The following is a 26,239-nucleotide window of genomic DNA, read 5'->3' on the forward strand; positions in this document are numbered from 1 at the left end:
TTTGGCACTAATTTGAGAATTTAGTTTTATTTGATAATGTGACTGTGGCAAGGAGTGAAACATCTTATAATGGTTTAGGGAATATTAATGAGAGAAGCAAAAAAGCATGCTTGAAAAGGGACACTAGGGTGGGAAGCTATTGTCAATAGAGACCATATTTTCCAAATATAGCTAGGAGAAAACACTTGTTATTTTCAAAGAACTAAAGGTAGAAATCTTCTTGAGGAACTAAGACTCTTGTTTGTTTGCTATATGTTGGTGCAAAAGTAATTGGGGTTCTTGCCATTACTTTTAATAGCAAAAGAACATGCAGGCAGTTTCCGTGTGAAATAATAGCCTTTAAGGCATGGTCTAGAAGAGAAGGCAGAACAGAGAGAAAGCTGAAATCCTTGGCATAAACCTTTCATCCTAGGGCAAAACTGGGAGGATCCTAATAGTGAAGCTGAGTGTTCTTTTTTAGAGACGGAGTCTCACTCTTGCCCAGGCTGGAGTACAATGGCGCAATCTCAGCCCACTGCAAACTCTGCCTCCTGAGTTCAAGCAATTCTCCTGCCTCAGTCTCCCAAGTAGCTGGAATTACAGGCATGTGCCTCCACGCCTGGCTAATTTTGTATTTTTAGTAGAGACGGGGTTTTGCCATGTTGGTCAGGCTGGTCTCGAACTCCTGACCTCATGTGATCCACCTGCCTTGGCCTCCCAAAGTGCTGGGATTACAGGCATGATCCTTTTAAAATTATCCTTTTTGATTTTGTCTTGAAGAAAAAATATAGGCAAAATAAAGTGGCATTACTAGAGCTTGTATACAAAGGTTTGTGGAAGATGGAATATTTAACTAAAATTACAGCTACCTGTTGAAAACCTGTGCTTACAAAATTCTATTAGGTTGTAAAATCATGAGGTTTTAATTTTATTTATTATTATTTTTCCTTAAGAAATAGTTCAGTGATGCATATTGTCTTCCTTGATAATGCTTTAGTAATTATTTGTTAGGATTACTACCTTGTTGAAATTTTTTTTTTTTTTTTTTGAGACAGGCTCTCACTCTGTCAACCAGGCTGGAGTGCAGTGGCATGAACACAGCTCACTACAGCCTTGACCTCCCATCTGGGCTCAAGTTATCCTCTCACCTAAGCCTCCTGAGTAGCTGGATCTACAGGCAAGTACAACCACACCCGGCTAATTTTTTTTTTTTTTTTTTTGGTAGAGACAGGGTCTCGCAATGTTGCCCAGGCTGGTCTCAAACTCCTGGGCTCAAGTGATCCTCCTGTTTTAGCCTCCCAAAGTGCTGGGACTACAGGCATGAGCCACTGCACCCTGCTCCTTGCTGAAATTCTGTGTGAAAACTTGCCCAGCACAGGAGATGGCCCGACTCTGAGCTGGAAACCAGAGCTTGTTGCTGAAAGTTCTGATCCAACCTTCCTTTTTTCCCATGTGTTAAGCCTCAGAAGAACAAGAATCTCAGGCTTTCCAGGTGAGACACCCAACTGCTGAGCAGAGCTGAACTCTGCAGGACCCTCCAGGTGAGCATCAGCTCTCCTCTCCATGGCCCACCAGTGTCTCAGGGTGGCTGCAACCAAGATCATTTATTTTTCCACATAGTCAGGATGTTAGGTACAATTAATCAAGCAAAGACCAATTGGGATTATTTACAGAGAACAATTTTCAGTGCTTTTCTGGAACAATAAGTAAATGGAAAGGATTTTGGTTTTGCCCTTTGGAGACAAAGAGGGGAAGAAAGGTGCTGGAGAAATGGATTGAACACAAGGTTTCAGTGAGGATACAAATCCAAACCATGTCAGTATACTTACAGTGTACTATCTCCAGAATTTTACTAAAAACCTATATTATAAAGAATCAGCATAGGCTGGATGCAGTGGCTCACGCCTGTAATCCCAGCACTTTGGGAGGCCAAGGTGGGCGGATCACCTGAGGTCGGGAGTTCGAGACCAGCCTGACCAACATGGAGAAAGCCTGTCTCTACTAAAAATACAAAATTAGCCGAGTGTGGTGGCGCATGCCTGTAAACTCAGCTACTTAGGAGACTGAGATGGGAGAATTGCTTGAACCTGGGAGGTGGAGGTTGCAGTGAGCCAAGATCGCACCATTGCACACCAGCCTGGGCAACAAGAGTGAAACTCCATCTCAAAAAAAAAAAAGAATCACCCAGCACTTTGGGAGGCCGAGGTGGGCAGATCACGAGGTCAGGAAATCAAGACCATCCTGGCTAACATGGTAAAACCCCGTCTCTACTAAAAAATACAAAAAATTAGCCAGGTGTGGTGGTGGACGCCTGTAGTCCCAGCTACTCAGGAGGCTGAGGAAGGAGAATGGCGTGAACCCAGGAGACGGAGCTTGCAGTGAGCCGAGATAGCACCACCGCATTCCAGCCTGGGCGACAGAGTGAGACTCCACCTCAAAAAATAAAAAAGAATCAGCACTGGACAAAGTAGAATAAAATGGAGTATGTGTGTAGTGAGAGGCAATAGTTCTAGCAGTCAGACATCAAAGCAGGGTCAAAAAGTTTCAAACATGGAGTACAAGAGGGAATGAGCTAAAAAAAATAAGAGGTGGTGATTGGAAGATGAGATCTTAAAATTGTGATTTTGGAGGTGTTGTCATTACCAATAATGGAAAGGTCTTCAAGTATAACCACAGGAGTAGGTGTCACAGTGGAGTAGAGACAAGGTCATAAGAGAGGAGATTATGGAACTGAAAAGTTAGGTATAAAAAGGTTACACATGGATGCTAAAATCACCAGGAATTTTGATGGTGTGTTATAAAAGAGAATGACTGTAAGCCAGGAGCTAGAACCTTTTGGAACAGGTGGGAAAATGTCCTGGCACTGGGGGTCAGTAGATAACATGAAAGTTGAAGAGACTATTTAGAGATATTGTGAATATAAGGGATTTTGCTAATGATTGACTATGATTTCCAGGGGACATAAGGAAGGAGTTTGGGGAGTTGGGGGTGAATTGGGAGATGGGGAAAAGTACCCAACCACATAGGGAAGAGAATCTGGAAGATGAGGGTTGCTGGGGAGCCGCAACTTCTTTTGGGGACTGAAGAAATCTAGATCAAGGAGTACCACAAATATTGGAAGTGAGGCAGTAAGCACTGAAGAAGAGAGCGATCTTGCCAGAAGCACACTCCAGGGCTTGCTAGTCACTCCTGCTGCTGCTGGGGGTGTAGAGGCCAGGAGAGGGGCTGTCTTATGTCAAGCAAAACTAACTGGAGATTTCTTTCCAACCTCCTATCCCCATCCTCTTCTTCCAGTTGGTTTCCAGGCTCCGTGGAGGGATAGCAAATAAGGTTTCATTCTTCATAGACACAGAATGACTGCCTGGAGCCAGTATGAAGAATTTCAAGGTCATATATGCAGATTCAGGGGAAAGAGAAAAGGGCACCTTTATGTCAGCATCTGCTTTCCTTGGTTTAAGGTGATCCCTAAAGCTCAAATCAATTTCTACTTCTCCATTGTATTTCCCCACCTTTCCCCGTCTCCTAGCCACCTGCATACTGATAAAGCTCTTAGGAATTCTACTTACACCACTTCAGGCTACAGCCTCAAATCTTCCTGTAAGTCATTTACTCAGATTGCTACACTCTCGGTTAATGATTCCCAAGTCTCTATCTCCAGACAAGATCTCATTCCTGAGCAGCAGAAACTTGGCCGCAAATGTTTACTGGGCCTTGAGCACATCAAATGTGCTATGTCGCAGGCCGTACTCACATTTTGTCCTGTCCCTGCCACCCCAAACTGTTCCTCCCCCATCCCAGTTAATATGCCCCCATTCACTCATTTCCTTCCACGTTTTTTCTCTTTTTAAAAAAACTCTAATCCCATAAGAGATTACACCCACATTTAAAAAAAAAAAAAAAAAAAAAAGAGTCTCATTATGTTGCTGAAACTGGACTGGAATTCCTGGGCTCAAGTGATCCTCCCAGCTCAGGCTGCAGAAGAGTCTCTGCCCACCCCCATTTTATTAGCCATTTCTATCCATTCAACCTTCAAAATTCCTTAAATCTGTTCCTCTCCACCATCCCCATACCTCTGCCTTGTACACATCTGTATCTTCTCTTGAATAGACTCCAGCCCACCTTCTCAATATCCCCAGAGCCATCGTAGTGACCTTTGAAAACACAAATGTGCCTCCCTTCCTAGAAAGTCATTAGTGGTTTTACATCATACACAGCATAGAGATCAAAGTCCTGAGCCCGTTACAACATTGCATGTTTGTCCAACTGCCTAGACTCTGACCGCCACCAAGGCAGGGAAGGTCTGCCTCCATTATCTTTGAATTCCCAGTAACTGCTTGGATACACAGAATATCATCAATATTAAGTGAATTACTATAAGCAGGCAGAGGAAAAGTATAAAAAGCAACCTAGTTTTAAACTGTTCCTCATGCAAGTTTATATGATGTAATTTTCTACAGCTCTCACTACCAGCTCATCCATCTCTGCTCTGACCATGAATAGCAAAGAAATGGGAATCATTTTTTATTTGACAATTAACAAAAGACATATCAAGGTGGGTATGTGGTCTCAGTATAAATTTTTTTATATTGGGTCCTGACCCTACCATTTCCAGGTGTATAACCCTGGGTCAGAGACTTAATCTCTGGCCTCAATTTCATCACTTATGAATTGGGGATAATAATAGTACCTAATTCAAATGGTTGTTAAATGAGGTAGTGTGTGGAATAAGAAGTGCTCAATAAATTATACCTGTAGCTGTTACTTCAGCAGACCCCTTCATTAAGCCTTTTCCATTAAGCCTTCTAAAAGGAGTAGAACGTTTGGTTCATTCATGGAGAACTACAAACAATGCTGCTTTGGACAATGGAAAACATGCATGCATTTCCTAGAAGAGGATGTAACATGTCTACTTTTTCCATAGAGTTCAGCCCATCCAAAGTCAGCCTCACATGGAAGTTGGGGAGTTTTTGTATCTTTCTCTCCCTGCTCCCCTCTTCTCTCCCAGTGTTTTCTCCCTCTCTGTCCTCTTCTCCAGGGTTCAGTAGCTCCTGGAAGAGAGGCAGCAAAGCCTACAGCTCTCCAAATAAATAGGCTTGGGTCTCATGGGGACGGGCAAGCCAACTGGCCTAAACTTGAAGTTTACAAAGAGCCCTAAATGTTGACTTTCAACATTATCTTGGAATTCATTTATTCATACATCATAAAGATACATTGACACAACTGAAAACACTCATTCATTTTAAACTTGAGTTCCATGACTGGACCACTCTTCCTATAGTAAACCAGGAATAAATATTTTTTAGGAATTGCATATTTATTTTGTAACTAGAACATTACATTGTATTTTTATCTCTGTTTATTAATTTGACATCTACAAACAAGTTAATATCATTCAACTTATTATTTGAAGATGTTAATTTGTTGAACATAAATATTAAAAAAAAACTTTGTTTCTGTTAGGGCATTTCTTCACTTTTTAGTATGTTGGAATTCTCAGAAAATGGCCTGGCTGTGGGGAGGTTTCCTTTACTCTTTGAGAAGCCATGGAGTGAGGCATCTACAAGGCAAATCTTTCTTTTCTGATAATAACCATCTTTGATAGCATCCTTTCAATGCATTTTTGCTCCCTTTTTAAAACAGAGGTAAGGAGAGGAAGGGATAAAAGGAATATGGTGGGCCCAACTCCCTGTCACATATTATATAAAATTACAATAATCACGAGTCACCTATTTCACAAATTACTCTGAGCGTTACAATTAAGAATACACTGCAAAGAACTTTAAAGAGTTAAAAAGTACAATTATGAAAGGCAGTGTGCTCCAGGGACCATTTTCAATCTGTGAACTCTTTGTTTCTGGTCCATGGCTAGTTAAGTATAAAAAATTGAAAGTAAGCATTTAGAAACTGTTACAGAAATTTGACAAAGTAATTTTATGTCTGTTGAACCAAATAATAAAAGATTTGGGCTTGTATTTTGTATTTCTGGTTTTTTTACTTCCAGTAAGTCATTTTCATTGTATTTTACAAAGGCCAAGAAAAACCTGTCCTTCACTGCACATAGTTTGAGAAGCATTGATAAAAGGTATTATTATTTCTGAAATTTTGCTTAAAAACCACTTAATAACCACTAAATAAGTCAGAAGTCATTATCTGAGAAACACTGTTTCATGCCAAGTATAAGGAGTTGCCAGCACACAAGCAAGTTCCAGAACAAGTTTGTTTTGTATTGAGTAACTTGGTTATTTGGTAGTCAGAAACCACTTTCCCCAGGAAACAAACATAAACCAGGGGTTATGTTCTTGGTGTAGCCTATACATCCTAGTTATCTCAAAAGACAGCTAAACTATACTATACAATGTAATAACCACTATAACATTCTTACAATGGTTTCTGATTTCCAAATTAGAAAATATGCCTCATCTCTATCCCCATGTGAGGAATGACAGTTCCAGCCCTAGCATGGTGGTGGGGCTGGGGGTAAAGATTGATACTACTTCTGCAAAAGTTGCTTCAACCGCAACATTCAGAAAGAGAAAGAATATGGGGGTAGAAGATTCCTCACACAGATTATTGGGGGAACTCACTGGTCATGTTAATAAAGTTAAAATAAGGTTTCCGTTTCTCTTGATTCTCTGAGGGTGAGCTTAGGTAGGTTTTGGTGGACTTGAAAGTCCTAGCTCATTATCACAAATGCTTCCATGCTAAATCCCAAGGCCTTGTTCCTCCTGACCACTCAGCACCAAGATGGCAAATAAGTTTCATCCTGAACTGAAATCTGTTCCCTAGCTCAGGGATTCTTATTTCCCTTTTGTTGTTGTTTTAAAAAATTGTGAGAACAAGTCTGGGTGTGATGAGACACTTTGCCAAAATCAATTAGTGACGCCTACCATGGGCCAGGGAAGAAAGCAAAGTCAGCACAAAAGCTGGTTTTGGTTGTTGTTGTTTTTGCTATCCTGAGACTAGCCTAAAAGATGTAGACCTCCAACCCTTTAATGTCACCTGAAACCAGGTTGGAGAACATGACTATTAAGAACATGACTTTTTTCTCTTTTTAAAAAATTGGGAATAGCAAAAGGGAAATAGACATAGAGAATAGGATATACCTGGATATTCTTATTTGCCATCTATGTGGTTTCCTCATTTTGCGGAACCTGTGGAAAGACACGGTAGCCTGGCTCCTGACCCAGAATCCATGAGGCATAGTTGTATGTACTTCCCTTGGGGCCTAAGAGATTAAGAGAGAAGCCCAGACAATAGTCCAAGGCCCTCTGCTTTAGGTCTTTCTTCTAAATTCGGATTCTTTAATTTTTTTTTTTTTTTTTGTAGAGATGGTTTCTCCCTATGTTGCCCATGATGGTCTTGAACTCCCCACCTCATGTGATCCTCCCACCTGGGCCTTTCAAAGTGCTGAGATTATAGGCAAGAGCTACCTTGTCAGGCCTAAATTCTGATTTTGTATCTGAGGCTCTTCTCTTCCTCAATAATTGACACCAAAAATAGTCCTAGAAAGGAGATTCCACCCTTCTCTAAACAGTCATAGCTTTAGCCTATGTCAGAGTTCTTAACCCAGTGGTCCATTGATAGTTCAGAGGAATTAATGAACTTGGATAAGAAAAAAAAATCTTGATTTCAAATGGAATTTAGCTTTTTCTTCAATTACAAAACTAGCAGACAAACCTCAGAAGCATTTGCAGTACTCGTGACTGTTACTAATGGAAATAACAGTTATTTTCATTATTTCATTACAGTTGTTTTCAGTATCATGAAAGAACATTTGCGCTCCTCTCCATTTAAAAGAGTGTTGCTAGATCTTGTCATTTAATATGTTAAATAATGTTGCACACATTACATTACCACATTACTATAGTAAAAAATTATGTTTTAGATATTTTAACAATTACATTTCAATTGTTGACCTTTAATTTTAAAGCTAAGCAAAATTAATGTAAGTAGAGAGTTTATTTGGGCCAAGTTTGAGTACTGCAACCCAGGAGCATAGATTCAAGTTTCCCTAAATATACACTCTGATTAGCAGCAGTTACACATAGATTTTTAGGGGGAAGGAAGAAGCAGTTCCTAAATTCTTGCGTTAAAATAATATAAGCTGTGGATTGGTTATACTTTGTTCTTTGTATCATAAATTCCAGGAATATGAAGATAATGGGTGGGACAGCTACTCAGGAACAAAATGTCTTTAAACAACTGTCCCCGGGCATGGGTATTGGGGTGTGACTGAAGTCCCATACTCATGTCGCTCTGGGCCTGATAAATTTTGCCTACCTCACAGAGCTCAGACTGCTCTCAGCTATTTTTTTTCCTTATAATGTAATTGATTTTCTTTGTAATCTATACATTTTATTCATTTATTTAAAATTTTTTTTTCTTTTCTTTCTTTTTTTCATGAATCGCACAGGAGAAAATCTATGCATTTTATTGTAAGCATTTATAAACATTATTCTGAGAAGTTATCTACAGGCTCACCACTGCCAGAAGGGTCCACGACACAAAAAAGGTAATGCCTCACGGGCTTTCAAAGGACAACTTTTTACTTCTCTTTCTACCATCCAGTATAATCCAATATCCCTTAGGACAAAGCAGAGATACACACACAGAGGGAGAGAGAGGTGTTTTTTGTTTCTTATTTTTTTTTTTTTTTTTTTTTTTGGTGAGAGGCAGGTGGGAAATTGGCATCCACTTTTATTTACTGGGTCTTTATAAAACTGATATTTGTTGAAAATTGTCAAGTGTGACCATTTCTGCCTACATATTGTAGGGTGGCAATTAAATACTGAAAACCATTAGAAGCTTATTTCAGATGTACTCATTTATTGTAATGGTATCAATCTTGATGGGTAAGTTTCATTTTATACTTTTAAAATTGTATTTTAAATTATTCATGTTATGGTTGTTAGAGTAAAAAAGGAAAAGAAAAAAACTACACTTCTTCCCTTTGAGTTTGGATGAAAAAGACGTGTCTAAGTCCTTAAGTCTGTAGTCTAGAAGTATTAATAGAGGCTGGGCATGGTGACTCATTTCTGTAATTCTAGCACTTTGGGAGGCTGAGGCAGGAGGATGGCTTGAGTCCAGGAGTTTGAGACCAACCTGGGCAACACAGCAAGACTCGGTCTCCACACACACACACACACACACACACACACACACAGACACAGACACACACACAACTTACACACACTTAGCTAGGTGTAATGGTGCGTGCCTGCGGTCCCAGCTACTTAGGAGGCTGAGGCTGGAGGGTCCCTTGAGTCCGGGAGGTCCAGACTGCACTGAGCTATGATTGTGCCAATGCACTCCAGCCTAGGCAACACAGCGAGACCCTGTTAAACAAAAAAAAGTATTACGAGGCACAGGATGTTTATTTATTTGCAACTACGTCCTGTTATAAAAAGTAGTGATTCCAACGTGAAATATTTACAAGACACATCCCATTACTTTCCCTCCTTTGGCCACCGACCCCCACCCCCAAAAGCTGCTTTCTATGTAAGTTTCTCACTGGAAGAGCGAGTGAGAAATGTGTTTGAAGACTAGGGAAATGAGAAAGGTATGCGGGCTGCTAGAGGGTTTCGGGTGGGTTGTTTGGAAAAGGAAGTGAAGGAATTCAAAGTTTCACGTCATGAGCCTAAAGTAAGGCGTGTCCGGGCCGTCCCGAAGGTGTTTGGGGAAATAGGTTTCTGCGGACAAAGACCAGGGCCAGGCCCAGGGCGGAGCCTCCGCGGCCCCGGCGCAGGGACTCGGCCTAGCCGGAGGACGGGGCGGAGCGCGGCCGGCACCGTCGAGCCGGCAAGATGGCACCGCCCACGGAGCTGCTGGCCAGGCCGGAGCGAGGCAGTGCGCCCGGCTCCCGCGCCATGCGGCGGCTGGTGGCTGTGGGCTTGCTGGGGATCGCGCTGGCGCTCTTGGGCGAGAGGCTCCTGGCACTCAGGTAGGTGGGACTCCCGCGCGCCCCTCCTCGGCGGTCCCCAGGCTGGGGGTGGCCGCGTGGTGCGGGGAGGGCGCAGACTGGGGGAGGGATTCCTGCGGGACCTGGCCCTGCGGCCGGGGGTGGAGAATTTTTGATTGCTGTCCCTCCCCCAGCTAGTTGAACCCCCATCACCCCGACTCTCCGCTTCTAGTGAAAAAACTAGCAAAGTTTGGAGTGAATCGCGACACTTTCTTGAAAGTTTATAAGCCCTTGCTGCTAACAAAGTTCTCTTCTGCTCAGGCTGACAAGAGAATGCTTTGCAATTACTCAAGGGCCAAACTAGTGGTTTAAATTGAAAACAAAACTACTCATGCATTGAAACCTTCATTATGAAGATTTATTTCAGGTCATTGGTGCTGTTTCTCCTTGTTGCCCAAACCAGACCCGTCTTTAATAAAGTTGTTCTCCACCCAGTTCTGCATAGTTTGAGAAACTCTTCAGCTGTAGATCAAACACACTTCAAATATTCAGCTACTGTTCTTACTTCCTATTTATTCACCAGGGAAGCCTGAAGCCAGAATGCCAGACAGTGCAGACACTATTCCATCTCGTATTTTAGTTTTAATGAAAATCTCTGGTAGGTAGACATCATAGTTTATAAATTACCAACTCAAAGTTTGTTTTTTATTTTATTTTTTGTAGAGATGGGGTATTGCTGTATTGCCCCGGCTGTTCCCTAACTCTTGCACTCAAGCAATCCTCCAGCCTAGGCCTCCCGAGAGTGCTGGGATTACAGGTGTGAGCTGTTCTGCCCTGCCTCAACCACAATTTTATAGGCCTCATGCAAACGAGTTCCAGAAATACTGAGCACCTGCTATGTGTAATGTTCTCTCTTAGGCTCCTGTAGTAGAGTACGATCCTTATGGAGTTTAATACAGGGGAAGAGAGAATTAAAATACAGTAAATGTATAAATTAGGATGTCCTAAAGGTTACAGACACAGACGAACCCCATAGGCTTAAAGAGGAAAGATTACATCCCCTGAAGGTGGAGTTCCGGAGGGAGGAAGAGACATTCGACCTGACCTTGAAGTGTGGGTGCAACACATATGGGCATGAAGGGGCCCATGTCAAATGTATAGTGCAGCAGGAGCAAAGGGGCTAAGGTGGGAAGTTGGAAGACTAGCAAATGGGCCAATTTGAAGGGAGCATAAAGTCTGGAGATGAGAATAGTAGGGTGGTGGGAAGGATAGGTTTTGAGGCCATTAAATATAAGTTGAAAAATGGGGCCCCACTTTGATAGGCCCAATAGTCTTTCAAAAGGGAAATATTGGTGGGTTTTGCTTTTCAACAAGAGCTTAATATGACTAGTTGTGTTTTATAGAGATAAGCCTGGAAGGGGGGATTGGAGTAGAGCAATGGTTTTCTGTATATTAGAATCTCCTGGAGGGCTGGTGTCTGAGTGGCACCACCGAAGATTCTGATTCAGCTGGTCTGGATCAGAATCTACAGCTCACACCTGTAATCCCAGCACTGTGGGAGGCCTAAGCCGGAGGATTGCTTGAGCCCAGGAGTTAGTGACAGGCCTGGGCAACATAGCAAGATCCCACCTCTACAAAATGAATAAATAAATAAATAAATAATTTTGAATTGGTAATTTATAAACTATGGTGTCTACCTACCAGAGATTTTTCGTTATAACTAAAATGTGATATGGAATAATGTACTGTTTGGCAAGCTGGCTTCAGAGTTCCCAGGTAAATAGATAAATAAGGAAGTACATAATGTAAGAACAGTGGCTGACAGTAGCAGTGGCATTTATTTTTAAAAACACTCCTGATAATTCTAATGAGCAGTCAAGGTTGAGAACTACTAGAATAGAGAGCAGACATGGGGTAACTGGTTAAGGTATTGCAGTAGGTCAGAGAAGATAACAGGGACCCAAACTCTGGAACCCCCAGGGATGAGGGAGAAGTCAAAGGTGCTATCAGAGTTTGTGCCACAGCTCCACTGTCTCATGGTTGTAGTTTCATCTTCTGATAAAGCAGTGCAAAGAGGAAGCGTGTGGTGGCTGAGATGGGAGTGAGAGTTGAGGAAAGAACGCTTATGGGTAGGAAATGGACATGTTGACCTTAATTTTCATGTTAGGTAATGCCCATTGTGCTCTACAGAACATTCATGAGTTGGATGACTTTGTATATGATCTGTCCTGCTCTCCGTTTTAAAGGCAAGACCACCAAAATTCACAAGCTTATTATGTTGTCACCAATGTGTAAGCCACCAGTTTTTCTGCAAGTTGGAAGTTTTCTCAACAGTCAAATTTCCCCCCTTCTCACTAATCTTAAGGTTTTAAAGTTATAGCTGCAAATCTAAAAAAAATGTAAAAGTAAATAAAACTTATTGACAGAATGCACCTGATAGTTTATTTACAGGTTTTTGTTTGTTTGGTTTTTGTTTTTCTTTGTTTTTTATTTTGACACAAGGTCTTGCTCTGCCACCCAAGCCAGAGTACAGTGGTACATCAAAGCTCACTGCAACCTCAAACTCCTAGACACAAGCAGTCCTCCCTCCTCAGCCTCCTGAGTAGCTGGGACTACAGATGCATGCTACCATGCCCAGCTAATATTTTTATTTCTTGCAGAGACGGGGTCTCACTTTGTTGCCCAGGCTAATCTCAAACTCCCGGCCTCAAGTGATGCTCCTGCCTCGGCCTCCCAAAGTGGTAGGATTATACACATGAGCCACCACCCTTGGCCTACTTTACAATTTGATGCACCTTTTCTTTACGTGACTGTGATGTACTTTATTGGGCAGTGACTTTATAAAGTGGTAACTTTATTGGATATGTGGAGCCCCAAATGGGCTGACGTGAGAATGTTGGGGTAGGTGGTGGGTGGCTGGATTTAGCAAAGAAAAATGTAGGCTACGCAGTTAACTTTGAATTTCACATAGATTTTTTTTAGTATAAGCATGAAATACTTATGCCATACTTTTAGCATTAAGCGTGGAATTTGGGACATAATTATACTAAAATATCATTCATTGTTTATCTCAAATTAAAATATAACTGGGTACCCTGTGTTTTATCATATGGTCGGGTGCCTTCTGTCAGAATTTGGTGACCCTTAGAGTCTATTTTAAAAAGGAGCACGTTTGGCCGGACAGAGTGGCTCACGTCTGTAATCCCAGCACTTTGGGAGGCTGAGGTGGGCAGATCACTAGAGGTCAGGAGTTCTAGACCAGCCTGGCCAACATGGTGAAACCCCGTCTCTAATAAAAATACAAAAATTAGCCAGGTGTGGTGGTGCATCCCTGTAATCCCAACTACTTGGGATGCTGAGTCAGGAGAATTGCTTGAACCCCAGAGGTAGAGGTTGCAGTGAGCCAAGATTGAGCCACTGCACTCCAGCCTGGACAACAGAGCAAGACTCCCTCAAAACCAAGAAAAAAAGCATGTTCCCACCTCCCCATAAGGAAAGGCTCTTCAGAGGAAGTTGAAGGGATAGAGGCTTTATGTTTGATTTTTGCTTTAATCTGATGCCTACTGTTTGATTATTCAATATTTAGAGACGGTACTTTGGCAATCAAGTTATTTCTCTCCTCAGGTTGTCCACTTCAATTTTTAGTATAAGGATGTCCCAGAGGAATAAATGTCATCAATGTTGTCTTTCTTTTTCTGAACTGTAACTGGGATTCCACACCCTCCTTTTCCACCCCTCCCTAGTTGAGCAATAAAGGGAAAAATAACAGTATACAAATATTCCCAGACCATTTCCTGGTGTCAAGGTACACAGCCGTGGATGAATCATGAGGCTTGAGTGCATCAGAGACCTAAGCGTGAGAAGGAACCCCCAGAGTACCCATGTGAATGTTCTCCTTGCTGCCTGGCACCTTTTATGACAATTCCCACAAGAAGCTATGTGATCTGTTTCTACTTCTGAAGGAGCAGCCTTTTTCGCTTGTGTTTTTTTTAAACCACCATCCTTTAAATCATTTATTAGGTGACTCTTGTGTGCTGGTCAGTGTGTCAAAAGTGTAAAAACTTCTTTATTTTTTAATCTATCTTTTCAAAAATGTTTTCTTTCCTTTTTTTTTTTTTTCTTCAAGGCAGGGTCTTGCTCTGCCACCCAGGCTGGAGTGCAGCAGCACAATCATGGCTCATTGTAACCCAGAACACCTGGGCTCAAGCGATCCTCCCACCTCAGCCTCCTAAGCAGTGAGGACTATAGGCATGCACCACTACACCTGGCTAATTTAAAAAATATGGCCGGGCACAGTGGCTCATTACTATAATCTCAGCACTTTGGGAGGCTGAGGCGGGTGGATACCTGAGGTTGGGAGTTCAAGACCAGCCTGACCAACATGGTGAAACCCCATCTCTACTAAAAATACAAAATTAGCCAGGCATGGTGGCACATGCCGGTAATCCCAGCTACTCAGGAGACTGAGGCAGGAGAATCACTTGAACCCGGGAGGCGGATGTTGCAGTGAGCCATTGCACTCCAGCCTGGCGAAAGAGTGAGACTCTGTCTCAAAAAAAAAAAAAAAAAAATTTTTTTTGTAGAGATGGGGGTCTTGCTGTGTTGCCCAGGCTGATCTCAAACTTCTAGCCACAGGTGATCCTACCGCATCAACTTCCCAAAGCACTGGGATTATGGGTGTGAGCTACTGAGCCCTGCCAAATTTCTGTATATTAAACCAAAATGTACATTTACTGATATTTGGAAAGAAAGCTCTTTTATGCCTTCATCCAGTCTTCATAGATATCTTCCGTTTTACATTGTAACTGTAAATACTGAGGTTGGAGAGGTTAACTAGTTAGTTCAACAGAATAATATAATTATTGAATAATGTAATTAATGAATAATTAGTGCTGAACCTGTCCCCTCAGCCAGGTCTCCTGATTCCAAATACAGTTTGCCCCAGCTCCTCACAGTCTTCTAGCTTCTCTGCCAGTGGAGCAAATTTTCCCTAGGTTTACAGGCCTAAGCACAAATTCTTAGTTACTTAGTGCAAGTATTGCCAGAGCCCAAGGGGTGAATTCCAAAGGGTTTTTACAAGGCTGTACATAAAAGATAAAGCCCTGACTTGTATATCACTTGCACATAGGAGATAAAGCCCCAGCAGTTGTATGTAAATTCAAAAGCAGAGAAGTATGGCACAAAGAAACTCCTGATAGTAACACTGTGTTCCCACTTTGCTTAGGGGCATATTGGCACCATAGCGTGGTGCACCCTTACTGCTACCTGCCTTGAAGCCAAATAATAGCTAGTAGCCCCTGGTCTCATTCTACTCTGGATGGGTACTGCTGTTTCCTGAATGAAAGACACTGAGATTGATTTCATGCTAATGACTGTTAGTAAAGAGTTCATGCTTTCTATTCACTATAGCAAAGACTTGGAACCAACCCAAATGTCCCATCAATGATAGACTGGATTAAGAAAACGTGGCACATATACACCATGGAATATTATGCAGCCATAAAAAGGATGAGTTCATGTCCTTTGTAGGGACATGGATGAAGCTGGAAACCATCATTCTTAGTAAACTATCACAAGGACAGAAAACCAAACACCACATGTTATCACTCATAGGTGGGAATTGAACAATGAGAACACTTGGATACAGGGTGGGGAACATCACACACCGGGGCCTCTTGTGAGGTAGGGGGACGGGGGAGGGATAGCATTAGGAGATATTCCTGATGTAAATGACGAGTTAATGGGTGCAGCACACCAACATGGCACATGTATACATATGTAACAAACCTGCACATTGTGCACATGTACCCTAGAACTTAAAGTATAATAAAAAAAAAAAAGTTCATGCTTTGTGGACAGGTAGCCCGAGTTCATTCATAGCTCTACTATTTACCTGAAACCTTGGACTAATTATTTCACTTTTCTGTGCCCTGGTGTTCTAATCTGTAGGATGGGGTACTACCTGCTCCACAGTAGGACTATGAGAATGCTTAAAATAATGCCAGGCACACAGTCAGCTCAATAAATGTCATCTATGTAGACAATGAAATTCAAGTCTAATTCCTTAAACCTTTGTGCCATACATCCCTTTGGCAGTCTGGTGAAGCCTTCATTCCTTCTCAGCATCATGTTTTTAAATGAGTAAAATAAAATATATAGGATTACAAAGGAAACCAATTATACTTAAATACTGCTACCAAGCTATTTTAAAATCTGTGATATAATACGCTTTTTTAATTAAACCCTTAAATGGATCTAGAGGTAGGTAAATGTCTAACAGAAGATATTTTGAAGTTGCGATGAATGTAAATGGCACTTTGAGCTATCTACAACTGAAATGCGATAGAAAAGTATCTATAATTTCTATTAGTGACAGTCACAAATACTACTAATAGTATTGTGGTTTGTTGCTTACACTCATCATCAAAGGAAATACTCAATTTGAGTTAAAGGTTTAAATAAAGATGTATTTTTCTCCCATCCAAGTTCATGGATCCCTGAATTCTACCCATGGATTCCTTGGTCACTGGACTCCATAGGGGTCACTTGGGGAATGATTGTGACACCAATGAAGGAAGCCAGTGGATACTGTTTGCTGTATTATACCTACCATAGGCTCGTGATGAGGAAATAATAAAATAAATAACTGTAATGAAAAAGAAAGGGAAACAAAAGGAACCTAAAACAGAGAAGGCAAATAACTTTCCTTTTGAGTGTCAATTTTAACAGACTCCCTGTGGTTGCGAAAAATGTGTCTGAGGCTGGCTCTGGGTTAAAGGGAGAGTGCTGTTATTAATTAGCGGTTCCTGCATGACAGCAGAATGGCAATAGCCATGCATCTCTGACCTAGCACAGTCGTAAGCATGTTATAAAGTATTAGGGAACAAATAGGCTCTAGCAAAAGTAAAGAGTGTTCCTCCTCTCATATCATCACTTATATGTGTTTATACCATTTATGTTGTACTTTTTTACATGAATACTTTTAGGTTTATTAATCTAATCCAGAAAGGTTTGTATAGCTTTCTCTATATTGAGAGAAATATGTGTATTTCTTAAATACACAAACTTCTTAAATCTGATGCCAGTGAGGATTGCTTCCAGCCACAAGTAACATACCTCAGATTAATAGTAGTTCATTCAAAGGGATTTATTTTCCTCACATGACAAACACCTCTGTAGGTGACCCAATATAGAGCTTGCTCGTTGAGCTAGTGATTATATCAAGGAACTGGGTTCTTCATATATTTTCATTCTTTGATCTCTCCCTATTGACTTTATAGCTGTATCTTTCTCAAGGATGCAGAATGGCTGCCGCAGTCTCAAGCACTGTGTGTGTGTTCAAATCATGAAGAAAGGAGATTGAGTGATGCTAGCTAGCTCTCTTCTCATGACTCTCCTTTGTATCAGAACACAGTGTCTTTCCCCAAAACCTGGGTCATATGATTACACCTCAATACAGGGGAATCTGGGAAAGCAAATATTTGCTTTGCCCACCACTACAATAGAAACAGCAAGGGAGAAAGAAAGGGGGTTGGGCATGGCATTAATTTTGTCAGCCACTAGGGTCTGCCACCCAGAAAACAGAAGTCCACTAACAAGCAGGGAACTGATTGTTCTGCCAGGGAAAAAGCCTGGCAGTTTCCTACTGAAGAAATTTGGAAGTCTTGATGGTCCAGGAAGGATAGAAGCAAAACCTTCATTTTCTTTTATCAAAAAGGAAAGCCAAGAAAAAAATTAGTTAAGTAGAAGTTATGCACAACCCTCGTGTAACTCTTCCATGTTAATAGCAGGTAAGCTGCATATGAAAACATGATATTGTACAAGAAAACCAGTTGACGAAGATTGCCCTATTTCGCATCAATTACTTATGCAAACCTAAGTTGACTCTGAAACAGAATCATATTAAAGCCCATATTAAACTTTTCAAACAATCAGAATGTGTTACTTTGAACAGATTTTATTTAATTCAAAGAGATTATCTTTGAAAAAGGTAGATGGTAAACATCGTTATCCCTATTTTTGTATAGTCAAATAGACATAGTATATAGTAAGTTGTGTAAATTTGACATCCAAACCAATGCATGATACTAAAACTTGATGTACAAACAGCAGTTATAACCTATTGCTTTGTATCTGCATCTGTTTCTGGAGTCATATAACATTAGTAGAATCTTGGTGGTGTTTTAGGCTCATCCTTATTTTATCCATAAAGAAGACTGCCACCTATAGAGATTAACTGACCTGCCAAGGGTCATGGCAGTTTCACTGCTAAGACAAGAACACAGATCCCTTTACTTCTTTCTGAGAAAAGTACAAAGTAGTTTAAAGCAAAAGCTTCCCTGCTTCCAGCACTTCTGGCTAAGTTGCACCTTGGGAAAATTGTTTTGACTGATTCAATTTTCTCATCTTTAAAACTGGAATAATGCTACCTAATTTATAGTGTTGTTTGAAGAATTAAATGAATGCATGGAGGTAAATCACTTAGAACAGCGGTAAATTATACCTGTTTTTATTATTTATTTCCTTTGACCACCCACGATTATCATCAGTGTCATCCTCATCATCACAATTAAGATTACTACCACATTAGGCTACATAAACTTTTTTTTTCTCTCTCTGTTTTATAATTTCAATTTTATTTTAGATTCAAGGGGTACATGTGCAGGTTTTACATGGGTATATTGTGTGATGCTGAGGTTTGGGGCACAATTGATGCCATCACCCAGGTAGTGAGCATAGTACCCTATAGTTTTTCAGCCCTTGTCCACTTCTCTCCCTTCCCCTTCTAATAGTCCCCAGTGTCTACCATCGTCATCTTTATGTTCATGTGCACCATTGTTTAGTTCCCAGTTAAAGTGAGAACATGTAGTATTTGGTTTTCTAGCTTATTTTTCCTCTCTTAAATCACTTCTGTGACACATAGGCCATGAGATTTATTGTATTTTTTAATGCTTTATTTAAAAATTTGTATTATTTAATACATTTAATGCATTTTTTATTATATTTAAATATTTATTTTTACTTTTTGCCTTATTGCTATATTGTTTCAAAAAATTTAACATTATTTGAGTTACATGATTTCAAATACATACTGATTAACATTTTAATTAGAAACTTTATGTATGATATGAATTGCCAAAATGTGTAGTTGGTACAACCTATGAGTCGTTTTGGGTTATCTAGAAGAAACTGGTAGCCTGCCCCATACTCTAGAAGCCTTCCCCAGTGTCTAGACCTCAGAAGCTGTCAGGGATATGCACAGGAGAAGGACACATGGCAAATAGCTATTTTGTCTCTTAAATGTATGGTATGTGGGAACCACTGAAAAATGTAAAGTTTCTACAAGGTGCTATTTTTATTATTTATGGCTCTAGAGAACAGAGAAGGTGAAAAATGTGAGAGAGAAGGGAAAAGCCAATAGTATGTGGCCTTCAAAACAAAAGATCCCACAGATACTGCCCCCAACTGCTTCCTGGCTCTCTAGAGTGGAGAGGGAGGGGGAAGACAGCCTATTAGAGTTCAACATTCTCTTATTATTTCCTCCTTTTAATTTTCTGGATCTACAACAGCAAATAGTTTTGCTAAAGTAGTTACAAAACTAGTTGGTGTTCTCCAGCCTTCCTATTCCAATACATACTGTCATGGATGGGTACACTAAAATCTCAGAATTCACTGCTGTATCACTCATCCATGTAACCAAAAACCACTTGTACCCCCAAAAGCTATTGAAATAAGATAAACAAATAAATTCTTATTTAAAAAAATACTGTCATAGGGATGCTACGTTCTTTTCTTTTTTGTTAGTAACTCTTTGTGGGATGTCTTTGGTGTGTCAGGCTCTGAGCAATGCCATTTTCTTTTGGCTTCTTTGCAGTCTCTGTGTGAGGCTTACAGTCATTTTTCACTGTTTGACTCTTCAGAAGGAAGACAGGGCTTCTGGTTCTACATCTGGAACTCTTCCCACAACACCAACACTGAGAAATGTGACGTGGTGCTGTGTTTACATTTGCATAGGAACTTGCATTATAAGTTTTATTTGTTGAGTTATTGGCTTTTTTTTTTAAATAACCCACATCAGTATATAGAACTTTGCAATAGGCATTTTTGTTTTAACTTCATTTCTGGTGCAGTTTTATGTTCCTACTCTTGTTTTTCTGTTTTCTCTTTCATCTGCTTTAGACTTACACTGTGTTTTATGTATTGCTGTAAGCCTCTTTAAACCCTTTCTAAAACAAAGCAGGGAATACATAAACAAATAGATTTTTTTTTTTTTTTTTTTTGTAACAGAAATCGACTTAAAGCCTCCAGAGAAGTAGAATCTGTAGACCTTCCAAACTGCCACCTGATTAAAGGAATCGGTATGTACATGAAAATGCTTGTTGGGCACGTTGCATTTTTTGGCCATTAACATTAAAACACTCATTAATGGCATTTTAGCATGAAATTACTGCTTTTCAGTGGGTAAATCACATTAGATCAACAAAAACCTCTTTAGTCAACCTCTTGATCTCATGCACCCTGTATTTATTCTTCTTTCCTACCCTCTATTAGTTTAGCATTTGATTTCTTGCTTGTTTTGTGACTTCTCGGAACTATTTTTGTCAAGTCTGTATTGTTTGTCAGGTATGGCCGCTGCAGTCTGTTCTGTGAGCCTTGTGGTCAGCTACTGAAGGAAGCTTTATGTAGGCAGTGACAGCGTTTACCCTGCTCACTACTCTGTAACTAGGATCTGATCTTATGGCTAACACGTAACTGACCAATATGGTTTGGTTGTGTCCCCACCCAAATCTCATCTTGAATTGTAGTTCCCATAATCCCCATGTGTCGTGGGAGGGACCCAATGAGAGGTCACTGAATCGTGAGGTGGTTACCCTGTGCTGCTGTTCTCGTGATAATGAGTGAGTTCTCATGAGATCTGATGGTTTTATAAGGGCTTTTCCCCTTTTGCTCGGCACTTCTCCTTGCTGCCGCCATGTGAAGAAGGGTGTGTTTTCTTCCCCTTCCACCAAGATTGTAAGTTTCCTGAGGCCTCCCCAGCCACACGGAACTGTGAGTCAATTAAACCTCTTTCCTTTATAAATTACCCGGTCTCAGGTATGTCTTTATTAGCAGCCTGAGAACGGACTAATGTACCGGCACTTCACAATATGTATTGTAAAAACTCGTTTTTATTTTCTCTTCTAAGCTATGACTGCAGAGGGGGAGTCTCCCTCTTCCCTTGACTTTATGTAGGATGTATTGTGGAGTCTGAGTCTTTGAGGAGGGGTTCCTAAGAGCAAGCCCCAGTTTTGCTATAGATAAGGAGGGATCTGTCCAGATTCTTCTCCAGCACTGAGGGTCTCTCTGGTGTGTTTGCAGTTTTTCTCCAAGGTAGAGTCTGTGTCTTGCTGTCTTTTACCCTTTATCATCTAAGTACATGTCCCTAGTACATAATAGACTAGTAGTTAGTAACTATTGTTAAATTATCAATGAACAATAAATATTGGCTTTCCTTTTTTTTTAATTTTAATTTTTTTTTTTTTTTTTTTTTTTTTAGAGGTGGCCTCACTTTGTCACCCAGGCCAGAATGCAGTAGCGCAATCTTGGCTCACTGCAGCCCTGATCTCCTGGGCTCAAGCGATCCTCCCGCCTCATCCTCCCAGGTAGCTGAGACTACAGGCACATGCCACCACTCATGGCTAGTTTTTTATTTTTGTAGAGACAGGGTCTCATTATGTTGTCCAGGCTGGTCTTGAACTCCTGGCCTCAAGCAATCCTCCCAACTTGGTCTCCCAAAGTGCTGAGATTACAGGCACTGAGCCCAGCCAATATTGGCTTTCCTTAGATATGGTTCATGGTATGATTAGAAACAAAAAGAATTAGAAGTCAAAACACCTAGTTTCTAGTTCTTTTCTGCCACAATGTAACCTTAGGCAAAGTTGGTTTTTGTATTTGTCACCTATAATGATGAGTTTGTGATTAGACTAATGGTTTTTAGACTTTAAAAAGCCTGGGACCATTTATTTATAATCTTACTCTGAGAGCCACAGTGTGGAAATAACTAGACTGTCATTGAGTCCCTTCTAGTCCTTTACAACAACATCCTTCTCTAGAGGTAGGAGAGACAATTTAATATTTTGTTTTACTCTTTAGAAATTAAAACTCAGGTTACATGGAAATGTTCTCCTCTCCGAATAGGTAACATTGTTAAACAAGTTTTGAGTGTCCTTCTATCTTTTTCTTTTTATGAATACTCCTGTACATAATTTTTAAAAACATAAATGGGGTCAAATTATGCATAATATTTCAAAACTAGCTTTTTGTACTTAATACTAGGTTTTGGAAACTTATGTTTGTACATAGAGTTATCTTTTCTTCACAACTGCACAGTATTTTTTGTGCAAAGTTCATATAAACAGTGTATGTGCAAACAATGTAGAAAGATATAAAATGGAAAGTAAATAAAAATCAAAATCTCCCATCAAACTCTTCATCACCCCCAACAGAAATAACCCCAAGGATAAAGCTTCCTTTTTTATCTTTCCGGATAGTTTCAGTGCATATGCAAACAAATATATTGACCCTTTTTTCACAAATAGAATTTTAGTGTAAATATTTCACAACCTTCTTCATTCCTAAAACAGTGTGAGCAGCTTTCCACATCAGCATATATAGTTACTTTGTTCTTTTTAATATTTTCACATTCCATGATTTATTTAACCAGTCCCTTTTTAATGTACATTTGGGTTGTTACAGTGTTTTGCAACTATGAACAAATCAGTGAACATCATTGCTGTTGCGTTTGTGTGTCTGTAGAATACATCCTTAACAATGGGATTGTTGTTCCCTTAGAATACGTGTTTAAAGTTTTGACAGTCATTGCTAAATTGCTCTCAATTTGGCAACAGTAATAAACTCAGTACCTCATAGTTGTAACCACATTCACTCCAGACAGGGTTCTCAGCACTCTTTTAGTAAAAATAAACCATCAGTTGACAGTGCAACCTTCAGAGTTTCTCTACAGATACCTTGCTTGCCTCCCTTTCTTTTTTTCTTCTTTTAAATCCGCTTCCTCAGGTTGATCTGCCTCTCATTCCTTAGGCATCTGTTTCCTATGTGTTCTTTCTCCTTTTTTTCATTGATACTTTTGTATTTCCCCAGTTCTACCTCCCCTCCCCTAGACTGGTTGGCTGTTCTGGAATTTCCCTTCTTTCTTTCAATTGCCCAAACACTTAGTGGGAGGAGGCAAACTCATATCAAATAGCAGATTGACTCCATCTGTGCTGGATCATGCAGACAGTTCAAGAGTCCCAAGTAACTTAGCAGCTTCATCTTGCCTTCCAGCTGCAATCAAGAGGAGCCCTCTCAGAACTGGTCACTCAGCAAAAGCCAGATGGCATTAGTAAAAGATGTTGGGCAAGGTTGGGAGTTTGGGCCGGTGATCTCTTAGGTTACTTTTGCTGCTGAGTTAATAATTGTCACATTATTAAACAGCCCTTGGCCCTGGGAAGCCCACCTTCTGTGAATACAAGTCTCAGAGTAGACAATAGGGCACAACCAGCCATGTTACATGACAGACTGCCAAGTGCATTCCTCTTACAACTCACTGGGATGGAGTGCTCCTCAGAGAAAAACAAGCCCAGCAACATTTATATTCTGAACAGGCATCTGTCTATGTTTGTGACCTTTATGTTGTGATGTGTGTGAGCTGCTGTCTGGAATTGGAAAGAATGAGGAAATATGTCACCTATGGCCCCTCTTGTGAAGTGTTAAATGCCTCTGAGGCACTTCAAAAGGCAACAGAGCGGAGAGGATGAGTGATTAGAAGCACATTTGGGATACATTTTTAGATCTAATTAGAATTGTGCTTTTTTTTTTCTTTTTTGCTTTTGCCCTGTGGTTAGCACACACCATATGAACGTTTGTTGAATGCTATGTTAGTGATGCATAATGGTTAATAATAACTTGTGGTTATATATCTTTACAACAGTTGCTTATTCACAGGTCTTTGATAATAAGGAATAACAATGTGCTGGACACACATTTCTATACAGGCAAAAGCGACTTCTTATGAAAGAGAGGGCTGTTTCTTATTTTCTGTTTTGAAAACAGTAGTAGCTATGCACTTGAGGCCAACTAATCCCTCTAAGAGGTGAACCCTCCTTCCCCCTTGCCCTTGATTTCCATCAACACACACATACATATGCACACACTACAGTGCTTCAGTCACCATCACTGGAAGTGAACTATGTGCAACTTTTGGGTGCTTTATATATATCATATCATATTGTGTCTGTTTTAATAAATCATAGTTATTGACTACATATCATACAGGATGTGTGCCTTCTGTGGGTCAGAAAGTAAGTTCACTATTTAGTCCTTTTTAAAAATTCCTTCCTGATCTATCTTATAGACAGAAACTAAGCTTTTATACACCCAAGATTTGGAAGATTAACATCTGCATATTAAAATGTCAAGAGCTAGTTAACTTTATTTGAGGCTTAAAAGTTAAAAAATCTTATTTTCTAAATGTCTGGCCTTCAAAATTTGAATGGACAGTCTTTCTCAAGATAACTAACAATTTTATGCACTTGGCAGTCAAGACCTTCACAATAACTGCTGCTTGGGAGATTGGGGGAAAAAAAGCATTAAAGTTTGTGGCCTTTATAATCAAGTACTTTACAGTCTACTGATGGGAGAAAAGGAAAACAAAACAAAACAAAACAAAAAACCACTGTGAGATATAGATATGTCTTTTCTTTTTCTAACAGATAAGTACCTGAGGCTCAAGGAGGTTAAGCAACTTTAGCAAATTCACTTTCCAATATAGTGTCTTTTCGCAGGGTGATTAATGTATATACTTGATGAGTGAACCAGAAAAGTAGAAAATAATATGTTACATTACATATGGGATGCTCTATTGGGTATAGTAAAAGATGCGTTACTGTTATAAAATTATAGTCACTTAGAGAAGAGATGTTTATTTTTATTTTTCTCTCGTCAGTCTTAAGGTAAGCGAATGGTCTAGGGTAGTTAGGTGACTGTGTTCCATATGGTCATTCAGGGACAAATGCTGATAAAGCAACACAGCTATCTTCATCTAAGACTAGAACTCTGCTTGTTGCCATTTCCCAGCAGGAAGGGGTTGAAAGAAAATTTATATAGATTTTTTTTCTACCCAGTAGTTGCATATATATTGTATTCTCACATCCTATTGACCCAAACTTAGACATATGGCCACATCTGTCAGCCAGAAAGGGTGGGAAATGTTATCTATAACTATGTTGCTACGTGCCTATTGCTAAAAAGGCTAAAAAGGAAGAAGGGGAATGTGGATGCTGGTGAACACTTGGCCACCTCTGACACAGATAATTGCTAAAGCAATAAGAAGAGATAGAAATTAAATGTGCTAAGCTAGGAGACTTTATAAAGAAAGGGTTTGTCATGCTACGCTGTGCCATTCATGCGTTTTTGCTCATGCTGTTCCTTGTGCCTGGAAATTCTCCCTCTAATTCCCCTGAGCAGTGGATGCGGTGGATACCCTCCCCAGATCCCCCCCAACTTCCCTGAGTGTTGGCTACCAAAAGCTCTGAGTGCACCCAGGGAGCTAAGTCCTCCTGCCCACAGGCAATAACGGACTGACACGGGGTAGATTAAAAGAAATAAGGGACACATCAATCAATTGAAATGTGTGGGACCTTACCTGGACTCTGAATTAAACAAACTGTAAATTTTTTAAAGCTACACCTTTTAAAAATGATTGGCTATTTGAACACTAACTAGATATTTGATGATATTGAGGAATTATTGTGAATTTTTAGTGTAATAATGATATTGTGGTTTGTATAAATATATTTAGGGATAATATGATGCCTGAGATTTGCTTTAAAATAACACAGGATGAAGATAAGTGGTAGGGCTGCAAGGGAAACAAGACTGGCCATGAGCTGATAACTGTTGAAGGTGGGTACTGGGTGTATAAGGGTTCACCACACCATTCTCTTGATTTGTGTCTATTTCCCATAATAAAAAGTTTAAAGAGAGAGAACCGATGAAAGGGAGGGAGAGAGTCAAGCACACAATAAGAGTGACAAAACAGTGCCATATCAGCCCACAGTATTAAGTTTTCACATATTTACATAAATATCACCTGGAATGCAATATTGAAATTAATGTATATCACTGGAATAAAAAAAGTAAAGTTTATTGGCCAGGCGCAGTGGCTCACGCTTGTAGTCCCAGCACTTTGGGAGGCCGAGGCGGGTGGATCGCGAGGTCAGGAGATCGAGACCGCGGTGAAACCCCGTCTCTACTAAAGGTGCAAAAAAATTGGCCAGGCGTGGTGGCGGGCACCTGTAGTCCCAGCTACTCGGAGAGGCTGAG

The 26,239-nt window shown here is 40.3% G+C and overlaps 1 protein-coding gene across 2 annotated transcripts in view; it reads left to right on the forward strand.

Annotated features, from left to right (window-relative positions):
- The first annotated feature begins 9,732 nt into the window (after positions 1-9,732).
- The window catches only part of PON2 (paraoxonase 2), a 30,602-nt gene continuing 14,095 nt past the window's right edge, over positions 9,733-26,239 (forward strand). Inside the window, exons 1-2 of one of the 2 annotated variants that reach the window (XM_032761009.2) lie at positions 9,733-9,919; positions 20,165-20,235. In XM_032761009.2, coding sequence (XP_032616900.1) covers positions 9,783-9,919; positions 20,165-20,235 — 208 coding nt within the window. In that variant the 5' untranslated portion in view covers positions 9,733-9,782. The remainder of the gene's footprint in view (positions 9,920-20,164; positions 20,236-26,239) is intronic. The other variant, XM_032761005.2, reaches the window with a different exon arrangement.

Source organism: Hylobates moloch, unplaced genomic scaffold (genome assembly GCF_009828535.3).
Source record: "Hylobates moloch isolate HMO894 unplaced genomic scaffold, HMol_V3 SCAFFOLD_1, whole genome shotgun sequence".
Taxonomy (NCBI): Eukaryota; Metazoa; Chordata; class Mammalia; order Primates; family Hylobatidae; genus Hylobates; species Hylobates moloch.